This window comes from Lepidochelys kempii, chromosome 1 (assembly GCF_965140285.1).
Source record: "Lepidochelys kempii isolate rLepKem1 chromosome 1, rLepKem1.hap1, whole genome shotgun sequence".
Lineage (NCBI taxonomy): Eukaryota > Metazoa > Chordata > Testudines > Cheloniidae > Lepidochelys > Lepidochelys kempii.
This window is the reverse complement of record NC_136380.1, coordinates 268,984,533-269,000,703: the sequence shown is the minus strand read 5'-3', so window position 1 is coordinate 269,000,703 and position 16,171 is coordinate 268,984,533. Positions and strand designations below refer to the sequence as shown.

The 16,171-nt window shown below is 42.5% G+C and overlaps 1 protein-coding gene across 3 annotated transcripts in view; it reads right to left on the bottom strand.

Annotated features, from left to right (window-relative positions):
* The window catches only part of CDK17 (cyclin dependent kinase 17), a 190,035-nt gene that overhangs the window by 58,218 nt on the left and 115,646 nt on the right, over positions 1-16,171 (bottom strand). For all 3 annotated transcript variants that reach the window (XM_073327478.2, XM_073327480.2, XM_073327479.2), the window contains exon 4: positions 3,208-3,341. In XM_073327478.2, coding sequence (XP_073183579.1) covers positions 3,208-3,341 — 134 coding nt within the window. The remainder of the gene's footprint in view (positions 1-3,207; positions 3,342-16,171) is intronic.

The window sequence follows — 16,171 nt, the reverse complement described above, 5'->3', positions numbered from 1 at the left end:
GCCTGCCTGTCAGTCCAAATTCTCAGCCTTAAATGATCAGTTACTTTAAGAAACTAAAACTGCTTTTGCCTGTTCGATACACAGAAACAAACAAGGTTATGTTTATGAAAGACTATGTACCATATTACAACTACACAGTGTATCAACCACACAGAACAGAAAGGTGTGCTCAGTTTGACAATACCAAGCTCAAATTTCATTAGAAAGAGTGGAGGGGAGAGAAACATCAGCTTATATTTTATTAAATATATTCCCATAAACAATAGTGTGACCATATGAATATAATTTGCAATAGATCTCAATTATGCTAAATGTCTCTGATAGTCTGTTTGTTCTAGTCTATCAACTATGTATAACATTTAATTTGCTATTACCTACAGGCATAGTAAAGAGATGGAGGTCAACCTACATGAATATAACTGCTAACAAAGACTGGAGCTTTTCTTTCCTTTCTCCTGGCACTGAATCAAATTAATACTACTGATTTTAGTAAACTCCAGAGGTCAAATCCTGTTCAGCTTATGGACACGAAGGATCCCTTCACTGGAAATGCTCACACAAGTAAGGCAAGCAAGATTTGTTATTGTAATTACAAATCTTTATTACAAGCCTGTCAGAGGTCATATGGCAACGACAACAACAAAACAAAACAAAAAAAGCTCATCACTGGAATTTTTACAGAAAGTTTCCCTGTATGGGAGTGTTTATTTCAATTTGTACCACAATTGTTATAGTAGCCCAGAGTGTTCCCCTTCTGCTAGGAACTGCATAAACATGGAGTAAAAAAAATTCCCCTCTTACAAATACTATTTGACAAGTAAACTAAAAACATAAGTTTCTGACATCAACTCACAAAAATCAAGGAAATTCAGAGCTAAAATCATTGTTAAAATTCAGCAGCTGTTCTCTACCAGACAAAAGGTCACTCTAAAAAACTTATCTTTAAAAACCACCATGTCATTACTGTAACAATTTAGGAGGAAAGCCTGGTTCACAGGATGCATAGGAACAGTTGCCTGAACTACCCTGACCTCTCTGATTGTGCCAGTCAACAAAGAAATAAACCACATCACGTTAATTTCAGCTGCATTAGAAACAAGTATTTGGAATTGGGAGAAAAATTAGGAAATTAATGCTTGTCAGATGGAACTGAATCTGAAAGGAAAAAATATTTTCAAAGCTTCTAAGACAGTGTAATATTACAGTTGTTGTAGAAGCTAAAAGAGCTATTACACTATTGATTATTTGGTTAAAAGGTTTGCAGCGGCGGGTGGAGGTTAAACCCAAAAAGAATGCTGTGAGAACTCAGCAGAAGTGCAGCTCTACATATGGGAAATTCCTATTTAAAAATATTTTGGAGAAAACAGGAAATAAAATAATGAATAATAGTAATCTCCTCCTCCTCCAGATTTCCCCAGTACGTCATGTCTTTACATGAGTGCAGTTGTAGCTGTGTCAGTCCCAGGATATGAGAGAGACAAGGTGGGTGAGGCATTATCTTTTATTGGACCGACTTCTGTTGGTGAGAGAGACAAACTTGCGAGCTTACATAGAACTCTTCTTCAGGTCTGGGAAACAGTCAGCAAAGCTTGTCTCTCTGATCAAAATTGGTCCAATAAAAGATATTACCTCACCCACCTTCTCTCTCTAATGTCTTCTACATGTAAATTCTTATACTACTGCTTTTATTTTGTGTTCTGCTTGACTCAAAGCACAATGGATATGATCCAAAGCCCTCTGAAGGTTTGTCCACACTTGAAATGCTACAGTAGCATAGATGCACCAATGTAGTAGTGCCTCCGAAGCGCTTCAGTGTAGACACTACCTATGTCAATGGGAGGGGTTCACCAGTCAGCACAGATAATCCATCTCTCCAAGAGGTGTTAATTAGGTCGATGGAAGAATTCTTCCATCACCCTAGCGCTGTTTACACTGGGAGTCAGATTGGTTAAACTACGCCGTTCAAGGGAGGGGGTTCACACCTATGAGCGAAGTACTTAAGCCAACTTAATTTTTTAGTACAGACCAGGCCTAAGTTAATGGTTTCACTTCAGTGGGCTTTGGATCGGGCCTAATCTTGGCTCATAAATTTACAACACTAACAACAACAAATACATTAAGGATTTTTAAGACAAAATAACTCCCTCCACGAAGGGTGTGTGATGATTAATGGACTAATCAGTGCAATTTTTGAATAATACAAACACAACAAAATGCCTTGCTGTACTTATTTTTGACATACAAACTCAGTGTTAGATAATCCAAAAATATTTTCCAAACTCCTGCATTCTATATTATGCTTTAAAAAAAATTATGGGGATTTAAAACCCCTAAGAATAGATTTTTATAATGAAACCAATCAAAGAACTTTACATATTCCAGCCAAAATGGTATTATTATAATCAAAGCTGTTACACTTATTTAAAAAAAAAAAAGTGAAAAGTTCTGTTTATCTTTTGCCTGGGGAAAGGGCAACAAAGCAAGTGCAAGGGTGGTTAGTATTCATAATGAGTCTCATAAATAAAGGAAATTATGTGCACAGTTATTCATGAAGTACTTTTTCCTCCTTTTGTTTACTGTCCTGTAAGGTTCCGTACACTAAAAAACAGGAAGAATGAAAAAGGCTGACGCAGTCAGGAACATCCCTAGTGTGTTTACTTTCTGAAGTTTCACATGGATTAGAAAGCAGCATTATATAAAAGAGCCTGAGTAGCGATATATGAAGTAGTCTACTTGAACATATACACAGAACGTCTCAGAATCTAATGGTCACATTTTCTTCATTTGTTTCCCAACACCTCAATTCCTTCTAGAATGCCTGTACTTATTGCAAAGCCTCTCTCATGTGATCTCCCAGCACTTTAAAGACCAGTCCTACACTAAATGTCTAGCATTTAGTATCTAAGAGAGCATGCTAATGGATTCTCTGCTTGTTTTTAAAAATCAAATACTTTTTAAAAAACAATATTTAATTTTTTGTACTGGACAGATTATAAACATTGTCAGTGATATCTACTCAGGTTCCAAGACTGACAAATAGGAAGAAAAATGTATGTCATGACTACTGTTATCATAAGAACTCATATGTTGAACACAAACATCTGCTTTAAAGTGAACTGGCAGGAAAACAAGCAGTTATATAAAGTAATTTAAACAATTCCCAAGTCACTTGTTAATTTACTGGATCCTTATGGGAAAACTGATTACCTCCATAGAGATCCGTCTGTGTATCCGGTTCCTGAGGCAAACACCTGTAGGAGACTGAACTTCATCAGAGGATGTTCCAGAAGCTTGGTCACTTTCACCATCTGATCCCATTTTCAGATTTTCATGTACTATATCTAAATGAAAGAAAGTCAATCATTATTCTTCTAAACAAATCTTATATGTGAAGAAGTATTGTAACCTTTATTATGTACTGCTTTCTGTCAGATCTAGAGGTTCACTATCACAATACTTTTCTTGATATTCTCTTTTTATGGCTCAGAAATAGCATAAAAAGATAAAGTCTTAAAAATACTTTCCCAATATACCATGCATGCGTGCAGAAATGTGTATTAATTTTCCATTATTATTCTCATTTAGGCTGTGATAGCACCCACCATGTGCTATCCATGTTCCAAACACAAAGATAGACATAGTTCCAGTCCCACCCTATGCCTCTCAATCCTCAAATTCTTGAGCTTGTTTCACTTCTTCTCCTTTTTTGTGCTGTTCTTGGAACAGGAAAATTCCATTTTCTAGGGAAATCGTGAGAGGTGAGAGAAAAATCTGAAACCTCATTAATTAGAAAATGTGATGCCTAAGGCACAAATATTCAAATCTGTGTGCCTAACATTAGGCATGTAAATCCATATTTAGAGAGAGAAAAACAAAAACAGGTGGCCTCATTTTCAGAAGTGCCAAGCATGGGAACTTCAGGTGCTCAGAACCTCTGAAAAGATCAGGCCAGTTCTGTTCAGGTGCCTAAATCTATATTTAGGATGAATAAATGGACTTTGTAGAGAACTTGATGTAATTACGTATTTCTTGGGGGGTGAGGGGGAAACTGAAATTGATTCACTTGGGGGAGATTTATGTAACGGACTGCCTATTTTAATAATGTGTGCAATTTTTATGTAAACTGCATAAAATATTTGTCTCTCAAGCTTTTGACCTAGCTCCTACAGAAAAATCACTAAAAAACCAGACATGGAACCAATGGCTCTCTCTCCCAGGCCAAAAATGCTCAGCTCCAGCAGGGAAATGGGGCAAAGAACTAAGAAGTTCAAGATGCCTTTACTGACAGAGAGAAGAGGGAGGAATAAGGGATGAAGAAGAGCAGCAGCTTCCTTCTGAAGGCCAACAGCACACCGAACCTGAAAAAGGATCCAGTAGCTCACCACTGCCTGCCAAGACCTATAGTAAAAAATGCCTATGCTCAAATGAATCCCAAGGAACAAACAATCCAATAAAGGATGTGGCTCAAAAGACAGAGAGGCATCCTCTTTGAATTTAGGAACAAAACGATAACCTGAGAACACATTTTCCCCCATCAGAGTACAAAAGAGAATTGGAGGAGCCCCGGAAATTGTTTCATTTTAGAGGTAAAATTCTGCTCTCTCAAAAAGCCAGGCAAACCCTGTTCAATCTCACCCCAAAATATTTGAAGATATTGTTAATCTTCAATCTAAATTATTAAAACAATATAGAAGACAAAGGATGGGAGAATGCTCCATCTATCAGTGTGCTGGAAAGTTGGCCTTTCTCTGGGAGAAGTAAAGCTTATCATAAAAAACATACCTAAGGTATCCCAGAACATATCCTAGAAAAGAATTTGTGAGTGAGAGACCAGAACCTGCCAAGACTGACGTTTTCAAAAGATCAAATTCTTCTTCAGACCAGGAGATTCTATAGCTCCTTTTACAGGATAGAAAATTGGTATAAAAAGAGTAGCTGATTCACACACAAAACAGAATGTGGATTTAGGCTTAAAGTGCTTCAGTGAAACACACAGATTCACAAAAAACATGATACTGACATGAAGATGAACTGTCTCCTGGGGAAGAATTTAGCAATGATATGGAAATGCATGAATAAGTTGGATTCTAATAAAATCCAAGCTACTATGGTATGTTCACAGTATTTCACCTTCATGATTTGGACTGGATGAAAGTAAAGGAGCTGCTCTTCTGAGCATAATGAAGCAGCATGCAGGAAACATCTGACAAATATTTACCTCAGGTTCAAAACCTAGAGGCACCTTGTTGTGAGCTAAAGATACAAAACAAGACTTTCAGAAATGGATGCCTAAAAGTTAGAATCTTAATTACATAATCAGGCAACTAAATCAGCAGTTAGATTTTCCAAAGTGGTCAGAAAGCATCTCAAGTCCATGTTAATCCCCTTTCATAAGTCTGTGAAGGTATGTCTACACTACAATTAAAAACCTATGGCTGGCCTGTGCCAGCTGACTCGGACTTGTGAAGCTCAGTCTAAGGGTTTGTTTAATTATAGTGTAGGCATTTGGGCTTGAGCTGGAGCCCCAGCTCCATGACTCTGCAAGGTGGGAGGGTCCCAGAGCTCTGGCTGCCCAAGCCTGAAGGTCTACACTGTAATTAAACAGCCCCTTAGCCCAAGTCAGCTGGCATGGGCCAGCCACAGTGGCCTAACTGCAGTGTAGACATACCCTTAGAAAATATAGCACTAGAGCCCTGCATGGATACAAAATTTGTATCCACATCCAATCCGTAAAAAGGGTCCGCGGATATCGGTGGATGTAAAGCGGTTATCAACAGATTTGTAGGGCTCTATATACCACTCCTTGTGGTGAGTTGGTAGCTCTTTTGTTTAAAACAGACCATAATGAGTTATGTGAAAAATTATTGCTGGTGGATGTGAAGCCATTATTGAAAATATTATCTGCAGCATAACTGTTGGTCTCAGAACTTTCATAACTATCGATAGATTCTTAGGCCAGAAGGGACCACTGTGATCATCTAGACTAACTTCCTGAATAACACAGGCCATAGAACTTCTCCAAAATAATTCCTAGTGCAGATCTTTCAGAAAAACATCCAATCTTGATATAAAGATGGTCAGTGATGAAGAATCCACCACAACCTTTGATAAGTTGTTCCAGTGGTTAATTACTTTCACTGTTAAAATTTTACACCTTATTTCCAGTCTGAATTTATCTAGCTTTAACTTCCAGCCATTGGATTATGTTATACCTTTCTCTGCTACACTGAAGAGCCCCATTATTAAATACTGATTACCCACATTGGTACTTATAGACTGTAATCAAGTCATCCCTTAAACATCTCTTTGTTAAGCTAAATAGATTGAGCTCCTGGAGTTTATCACGGTAAGACATGTTTTCTAATCCTCTAATCATTCTTATGTCTCTTCTCTGAACTCACTCTAATTTAACAACATCCTTCTTGAATTGTGGAAAACAGAAATGGACACAATATTCCAGCAGCTGATGGACCAGTGCCCAATACAGAGTTGAGACAGCCTCTCTCCTCCTACTCCGGTTTAGACATCCAAGGATTGCATTAGCCCTTTTAGCCACAGCATCACACTGAGAGCTCGTGCTCAGCTGATTATTCACCATGATCCCAAATCTCTTTCAAAGTTGCTGCTTCCCTGGATAGAGTCCCCCATCGTGTAAGTATAACCTACTACATTCTTTGATCTTAGATGTATATATTTACATTCATCCGTGTTAGAAGGCACATTGTTTGCTTGTGCTTAGGTTACCAAGTGATCCAGAGCACTCTGTATCCGTAACCTACCCTCTTCATAATTTACCACTCCCCCAAATTTTGTGACATCTGCAAACTACCGCTAATGACTTTGTGTTTTCTTCCATGTCATTAATAAAAATAGTAGGTGCCTAAATATAGACATTTTAGACTCCTATTTTTGAAAACTTTGGCTTTGTTATATTATGGTATAAAAGTGTACTTTTGTCAATAAAACCCTTATATTAAGATTTTTTTGTGTGTTCAATTAAAAAATTACTGTAATCTTACATTTGAGGTTTTAAAACGAGAAAGGCCAGGAATGAATAGCATCTACCTGACAACCTTAACTATCACTTTGTGTGCATGCATTTGACAAGTTTCATAAGGTGATCAAATAACATTGGCCTCTATAACCTATTTGGGCTAACCTTTGCTCTGAATAGGTTGGTGTGTCCCAAAACCAGCATTATGGACTTCAAGGACTTCTCTGGTACAAATGTAATTTTTTTTATTGGATTGGGCTCACTGACATCTGCAGCAACTCTCTATTTAGCTGTTCATGTTAATTTTTTGTACATACCCAATTGTAAATAACCAAATGAAATATTAAAACAGCTAAACTGATAAGCAAATCTGGGCATGAAAAACTAGTAATTAGGATACAGGATGGGAATTGAGGAAGTGCAATTAAAAGGAAGGATTACCCTCATTTAATTTGCAAGCAATCCATCCCAGAAGAAATTTGAACTGGGAAAGTTCTACCACCTGAGCTAAATTAATATCCATGATCAGTCAATAGTAAGTCACGATACCCTCTTTCAAGCTTCCATTATTACATCCTCCATTCTGCTGCTGAAAGTCACTGTGACTTCCACATTTGATTCCTTCCAAGTACACTAACCAACCAACTTACCTTTCTATTAGTTGTTTATTTTTTTAAACAATAACAAGGATATGACACATTGAGATGGTAACTTGGTAAGAGTGGTGAGCAGTGCTTTCCATAAGTAAAGTTTCAAAACTAATAGATTCCTCTCTCTGAAATGGAATGGAAACCTCGTTCATATTAATTAAACTCTACTGTATGGTGAGGAAACTCTCACTCAAACAAAGGACTGACAAACTTGTGTATGCACCCACTGGGGTCCCATGCAGATGATGAGCAACATCTGCAGGGTGCTTCTCCTGTGACAGCACTGCGACAATTAAAGGTCACAAAAGTAATTGCTATTTGATTACCATGATGTACAGTACTTCTCTGCTGCTACAGTAATAAGGACAGCACAAGAAAACCATGAAACCTCAAAAGTTCAGCCAGCCAGAGACTCCAGCTGGTAGAGACAGAAGAAACCAAAGCATGGACTGCTGCACAGGGGGGAGGGGTGAAATGGGACTGGGCCAGTGCCACCTATCCCCTCAGCATCCTCTTGGACTCAGAACTCTGGAGGAGATACCACCTAAATGCACTGGGGGTACTAGGACCCAAAGGTGCCTCCCCCTTGTGAATCAAAGAGGAAATTGCAGAATGGAGCCAGCCAGAGACTCCTGCTGCCAGGAGCAGAAGCAGCCAAGGCAGGGACCTTTGGTCCTTGGGATATTCAAAAAAACTTTCTATGGACTTTCTCTGCCCTGTGCCGATTGCCTATTTGCTCCAACCTTTCCCCACATCGCTTCACTCCATATCTGCCACTCTTGCCCCCATTTCTTTCCATTTAGCTGATCCTTTCCTAACTAACACAGCTCCCCCCACCACCAAAAAAACCTCCATACACATATACACCATGGAACTAACAGAGCATTTGCTACCTCACATTGTTCACTCTGCTTTTGTTTTATACTCCTTGCCCCATCCTTTGTCTATTTAGATTGGTCCCTGACTCAAAGAGCTTACATCTACTATTCTGTGTTTGCATGGTGCCACGACAAAATGGGAACCCATTCTTGGCTGGCCTTTAGACACTACCACAATACATAAAAAAGTTACCTACCTTTTTGTAACTGTTGTTCTTCGATATTTGTCGCTCATGTCCATTCCATTCTAGGTGTGCACGGGCCAATGTGCGCGATCGTTGGAAATTTTTGCCGTAAGAATCTGCAGGGTCGGCTGTGGCGCCCCCTTGAGTGCTGCATTCATGCGTCGGTATATCAGGCGCCGCCAACCCTACGCCCTCTCAGTTCCTTCTTGCTGGCAACTCCAACAGAGGGGCAGGAGGATGGGTAATGGAATGGACATGAGCAACATACTTTGAAAAACAACAGTTACGAAAAGGTAGGTAATCGTTTTTTCTTCTTCGAGTGCTTGCTCATGTTGATTCCATTCTGGATGACTCACAAGCAGTGTCCATGGAGGTGGGCTCAGTGTTCAGGGTCTTGCAGCTTGCAGCACTGCTCTGCCAAAGCCAGCGTCATCTTGAGCTTGCTAGGTAAGCACATAATGAATCATAGCATCATAGAATATCAGGGTTAGAAGGGACCTCAGGAGGTCATCTCGTCCAACCCCCTGCTCAAAGTAAACGTGTGGACAGACGACCAGGTAGCGGCCGTACAGATCTATTGGACTGGTACCTGTGCTGGGAAGGCTGCTGACAACGCTTGTGCCCTAGTTGAGTGTGCCGTCATGATTGCCAGCAGAGGCACTTTTGCCAGCTCATAGCAGTAGCGGATGCAGGCCATGATCCAGGACGAAATCCTCTGAGCAGACACTGGGCGATCTTTCATTCTGTCTGCCACCACAACTAACAACTGCATTAACTTATGGACCAGGTTTGTTCTATCTATGTAGAAGGCCAGTGCCCTCCTCATGTCCAGATGTGCTCCTCATCCGATGTATATACGGTTTTGGAAAGAAGACGGGTAAGTGTATGTCCTGGCCAGTATAAAACTGGGAAAAGACCTTGGGCAGAAATGCTGCTTGCAGTCGCAGCTGGACCTTATCCTTGTAGAAGACCGTATAGGGCAGTTCTGAAGTAAGTGCCCTGATTTCGGACACCCTGTGAGACGATGTTATCGCAACCAGGAATGAAACCTTCCAGGAGAGAAGTAGGAGAGAGCAGCAAGCCAGAATCGCTGGGAGGCCCCATGAGCTCAACAGCATGAGATTCAGGTCCGAGGGAGGGATGGAATCCTGGATGCACGGGTAGATACGCTCCAGACCTTTCGAAAGCTGTGCCGTCATGTTGTGAGCGAAGATTGACCTGCCTTGGAATGGTGGAAAGCTGAGATAGCGGCCAGGTGGACCTTGTTCAATAACAGGGACAATTCTTGGAGTTTGAGGTACAACAGATAGTCCACGATCTCCTGCAGGGAGGCCTGCTTGGCCTGGATATGCCGTTCTGAGGCCCATGCAAACCTTTTCCATTTGGCCAGGTAAGTCGCTCTGTTGGAGGGTTTCCTGCTACCCAGCAAGACCTGCTGAACACAGGCCAAGCACACCCGTTCGTCCGCGCTCAGCCATGCAGTAGCCATGCTGTCAAGTGCAGTGCCAGGTTCGGGTGCAGAAGGCTGCTGTGGTTCTGGGACAGCAGATCCGGCCAGATGGGTAGCTGTAGTGGGGCGGCTACCGAAAGGTCCAACAGCATGCCGAACCAGTGCTGGCGAGGCCATACGGGGCTATTAGGATAATCTTTGCCCTCTCCTGCTTGATCTTCACAAGGACCCTGTGAATCAACAGCATTGGTGGGAAGGCATACATCAGAGCCCCCAACCACAGGATGAGAAACATGTCCGATAGCGAGCCTTTGTCCATTCCCCAGATCAAACAGAACACGTGGCATTTCCTGTTCTGCCTGGACATGAACAGGTCCACCTAGGGAGTCCCCCACCTCTAGAAGATTATGCTGACCACCTCTGGATGGAACGACCATTTGTGGCCAGATGAGAAGGTCCTGCTGAGGTGTGCGGTTAACAGATGAATGGCATGCCGCACACAAAAATCCCACAGGCAGAGAGCTGTTTGGCAAAGGGCTGCCGACCTGGCTCCGCCCTGCCTGTTGATGTAATACATCGTGGAGGTATTGTCCATTGACCACCTTGCCCTTCAAGTGGGTCGAGAAAGCCTGGCAGGCCAGGTGAACCACTCTGAGCTCCCTAACCTTGATATGGAGAGCCAGATTGTCCCACAACCAGCAGCCCTGGGTGCTCAGCTTGCTCAGGTGAGCCCAGGTCTGAAGACTGGAGACCAGGGTCAGCGATGGGGCCAGGGCGGATACTCCATCCAACACCTTCCTGGGGTCCAACCACCAATCCAAGGATGACCGGATGTGATCCGGCACCCTGACTAGGTCGTGCCTGTTGGGAATGTACACCGACGCCAGTCATGCTTGCAGAGGCCGGAGGTGGAGCCAGGGATGACTGATCATGTATGTACATGAGGCCATATGGCCCAACAACCACAGGCAGGTGTGAGCCGTGGTGAGCAGGTGGTTTTTCACATGGGAGATCAGGTCCAAAAATGCACTTCCGGAAAGAAGGCTCCGGCTCGTGTAGAGTTGAGAACTGTCCCAATGAACTCTATTTGCTGGACCAGCATTAAGGTGGATTTTTTCTCGTTTATTAACAGGTCCAGATCACGACAGGTGGAACACGAGATTGAGGTTCCTCTGCACAAAGTGCAGCGCCATGAATTGAAAATGGCATCCGCCCACTATGAAACGGAGGAAACACCTGTGACCTTGGAATATGGAAATAAGCGTCCTTCAAATCGAGGGTGGCATACCAGTCTCTCGGATCCAGGGAGGGGATGATGGAGGCCAGGGAAACCATGCAAAACTTCATCTTTCTGAGAAACTTGTTGAGGCAACGCAGGTCCAGAATGGCTCTGAGGCCCCCTTTTGCTTTCAAGATTAGGAAGTAGCAGGAATAGAACCCCTTTCCTTCCATGTACCGAGGGACCTCCTCCACCGCCCCCACGTGCAGGAGGTTCTTGACCTTTTGAACGAGGAGTTGCAGAGTACACCCCTAAGATACTATGCCCAGCACCCAGCGGTCCGAGATGATTGGTGACCAGGTCAAATGGTAGGGATGAAGACAGTCAAGGAAAGAAGGTGGATCCAGGGAGTTGACTGGGGCATCACTCTTGAGTGCACCTTCAAAATGAGCGCGTCTGGCCCCCAGGATGCTTTGCTGGGCCGGGCTGCATGGGTGAGCGGGAGGAGGAAGGGCAGCAATGACTAAAGCTTGTGTCTATCCCTTCTCCTTGCAGACCCATGCCAAGGCTGCCAAGGCCTTGGCGGCAGGGGCAGCCAGAACTGCTTCTTTGGAGACTGCGGCGTACGCATACCCAGCAAGCAAATGGTGGCCCAAGTGTCCTTTAACACATGCAGCTTTGCATCTGTCTGTTCCGCAAAGAGTCCATTCCCACTGAATGCGAGGTCCTAGATTAAGGTCTGCATCTCTTGGGACAGGCCAGCAGTCTGAAGCCAGGAGCTATGCCTCATGACCACCGCTGAAGCGACCCCTCATGCAGCCGCGTCCCACGCCATTTGGAGAGAGCACCTCACTGCCACGGTACCCTCCTCCACCAGGGTGCCTAATTCCTGGGCCAAACCTTGAGGGAGGGACTCCTTTAACTTACGGAGGGAGTCCCATAAGTTAAAATTGTACGTGCCTAAGAGGGCCTGGTGGTTCATCACCCAGAATTGCAAGTTGGCTGTTGAATAAATTTTTCTCCCAAAAAGGTCCAGTCTTTATTGGCCTCTTTATTTTTGGGAGTTGAACTGGTGTGCCCCTGCTTGTCCTTCTCAATGGCTGCAGAGATGACCAGCAAGCCTGGAGGTGGGTGGGTATAAAGGCACTTGAACCCTTTGGCTGGAACAAAGTACTTCAGTTGGGAGGGATGGATGATGGGGTTTGCCAGATGTTCTTGGCAATTTTTAGGGCTCTGTCATGCACTGCTAGTGCAACACAGGCAGGGGTAGAGAATAAGAGCACAATGAACAAGGTGTCTGCGTGCTTGGCCATCTCCTCTGCCTCTAGGCCCAAGTTCTTGGTCACCCATTGAAGCAAGTCCTGGTGTTCTTTAAAACTGTCCAGTGGGCTGGCGCTCCAGGATCCCGCAAGCACCTCGTCCAGGGAAGAGAATGACAACTGTACTGCTGGGGGAGGCCCTGGGACATCATCCACGGTGGGAGAAGGGGTTTTTAGGATGGGCGCTGTCTCCTTTACCCTGACCGCCGGTGCCATCAACTGTTGCTCCAAGGTGGCGGCAGATGAGCGGTACCCCACGCACTCCAATAAGGCCACTGGCTGTGCTGCCAAGGGAGCACCGTACATGTCAACGTGGCCTCACGTGCACAATCGTACTGGTGGAGTCTCGGCAAGGGGCTAAACTGTCCTCCTCTGCTGGAGGAATCTTCTTCTGGTGACCATGGTGGGGCCATCGACACCTGTGTCTGCCTGCTGCCCATCGCTGCCAGAGACCGGTGTTGGGAGTGGGAGGATCAGTGCCGGTATTGAGGGGACTGGTGCTGGGGGGACTGGAATCCTGAGGGGGAGCACTCCCATGGGCAGGCGATGGAGATCTGCGCCGAGAGGACAACTGGTGGTAGGGTGAACAGTGCTGGTAGTATGGGGGCGAGCCCCAGAGGATCTGGGCTGCAACGCCGTAGATCTGCGACATGGAGATGGAGAGCACTGCCTTCACTCGGGGGATTGGCAGCACTCCACTGCTCCCTGAGGGGGAGATCTTAACAGCTGTCTTGCCCTCATAGGGAGCTTTTGCCACTTCCTGTGGCATGCATGGTGCTGGTGGCATAGGCACTTGAAGCAGCTGCTGTGGAGATCACTTACAGGCATAGTCCTGTTAAGCCCTGCATGGAGTGTAAACCCCAGAGATCGGGACACGCCCCACCTGGGGAGAAGTCCCCACTGGGACTCTAACTTCTATCTAACTACTTAACACTAACTCACTAAGTCAGAAGGGAAGAAAACGCTAGCCCTTGCTATGCAAGGAAAGGTGCTCTGACTAACCACCATGGGAGGTAAGAAGGAACTGAGAGGGTGTGGGAGGCCTGACATAGCGATGCATGAGCACGGCACTCAAGGGGGCGCCACAGCCGACCCTACGGATACCGCTAAGGCAAAAATCTCTGATGACCGCGCAAGCAACCTGTGGATGTACAATTCCAGTACATTATTATTATTATTATTATTTTTAATCAAGTCAACTTTTTTTTAAAGACTACTGTTTTGTGCTGGGAAAAAAAAAACTTCCAAAGAACCCAGGGATGGAGAGACAAAGATAAAAGGAAAGAGAGCAAACTGTAGGAGAGAGAAGAGATAACTAAAAATAAGTTATCTGAAAGTCTGCGAAGTGCTAATTACCGAATGCAAGATTAACATGTTAACTGACGTATTAGCAGCATCACTATATGTGTAAAGAAGCAATAACTGCTCTGAAAATTGTCTTTCGTGTATTACTTCAAGAAGATAATTATGTAGCTGCTGGTCAGGTCTAAAGAGCTCTTATTTTGGAGGAACATGTTGGTACCCAGCAGCTTCTTTTAGCTCCTACTTGCCATATCCACCATGCTGTAGCTATGGAAATACAGATAAGTTTTACTCTAACACAATGCAAAAAATATGATGCCCAGAGTTTAAGATACTCAGATTTTGAATTCCATTTTAATATAGAAAAGTTAACAGCCACCTCAAAAATAAAGTCAATGACATACATTCCCCCACAATACTACTAAATACAATACTATAACAACTTTTCAGGTTGAAACTAGCTATTCTAAGATAAATGTTCATGAAGTATTTTCTGTTATGCAACTAATGATTTAATTAAACATTTTTAGTGAAAGTCTGAAGAAGAATAAGGTATTTCCTCACAACTCATGTACAGAGAAAACCTATAATTTTAGAAATAAGTATTCTTTTTTCATAAAAAAAATACAATATACAAAAATGTACATTAATCCTATTATTGTGCAGAATTTAATGTTACATATGACAAACCAGTTGACTTCTTTGCATCTATCCACACAAATTAATTACCTGCGTAGAATTAAATATTTATACTTTGCCTTCCCATGAGATGCATGGGGCTGCTCTTCATTCAGCTCAAGCAAACCCTAGCTATGCAAAAAGTATGGGCATTTTGTGCCCTCAGACTACATCAAGAGGTGGTCCCTGCAGACTGTGCAGAGGAGGGAAATCCTACTCTCTCCTATGATGGCACCAGCTGCACAGTTCCACAGTCAGAGGCAGAAACACTCTGGACTGTGTTGTTAGGAGGGAGAGGCAGAGAGTAGAACAGTAAGGCTGAAAGGGAACAGTTAATATTACAGAACACAGTAAACTATAGATAGTTCCATTCTAATTTCAAAGATGCACAGTTCTAGCCTTGGAGAAACCTGCTACTTTCATTTGGCACTACGTTCAGAAGGGAAGGGAGAAAAGCAAAAAATTAATACAATTCGCATTAATTCTCAATTGATCCTTTTTTTCCTAGTACCAACTAGGGCTGTCAAGCAATTAAAACAATTAATTGCAATTAATTGGGCCATTAAACAATAATAGAATACCATTTATTTAAATATTTTCGGATGTTTTCTACATTTTCAAATGTATTGATTTCAATTACAACACAGAATACAAAAAGTGTTCAGTGCTTACTTTATATTTATTTTTGATTACAAATATTTGCACTGTAAAAAACAAAAAGAAATAGTATATTTCAATTCACCTAATACAAGTACTGTAGTGCAATCTCTATCATGAACGTTGAATTTACAAATGTAGATATATGTACAAAAACTAACTGCATTCAAAAATAAAACAATGCAAAACTTTAGAGCCTACAAGCTCACTCAGTCCTATTTCTTGGTCAGTCAATCGCTCAGATAAAACAAGTTTGGTTACAACTTGCTAGAGATAATGCTGCCCACTTCTTATTTACAATGTAACCTGACAGTGTGAACAGGCGTTTGCATGGCACTGTTGTAGCCAGTGTCGCAAGGTATTTACGTGCCAGATAAGAAGCAGGCAGCAGTATCTCCCGTAAATGTAAACAAAATTGTTTGTCTTCGCAATTGGCTGAACAAGTAGTAGGACTGAGTGGACTGGAAGGCTCTAAAGTTTTGCATTGTTTTATTTTTGAGTGCAGTTATGTAACAAAAAAATTTACATTTGTAAGTTGTACTTTCACGATAAAGAGATTGCACTACAGTACTTGTATGAGGTGAACTGAAAAACACTATTTCTTGTTTATCATTTTTACAGTGCAAATATTTGTAATAAAAATAATAATATAAAGTGAGCACTGTACACTTTGTATTGTGTTGTAATACAAATCAATATATTTGAAAATGTAGAAAAACATCCAAAATATTTAATACTGTACATTTCAACTGGTATTCTATTATATTAACAGTTTTTTTAGTTAATCGCATGAGTTAACTGCAATTAATCGACAGCCCTAGTACCAACTAAGAACTCAA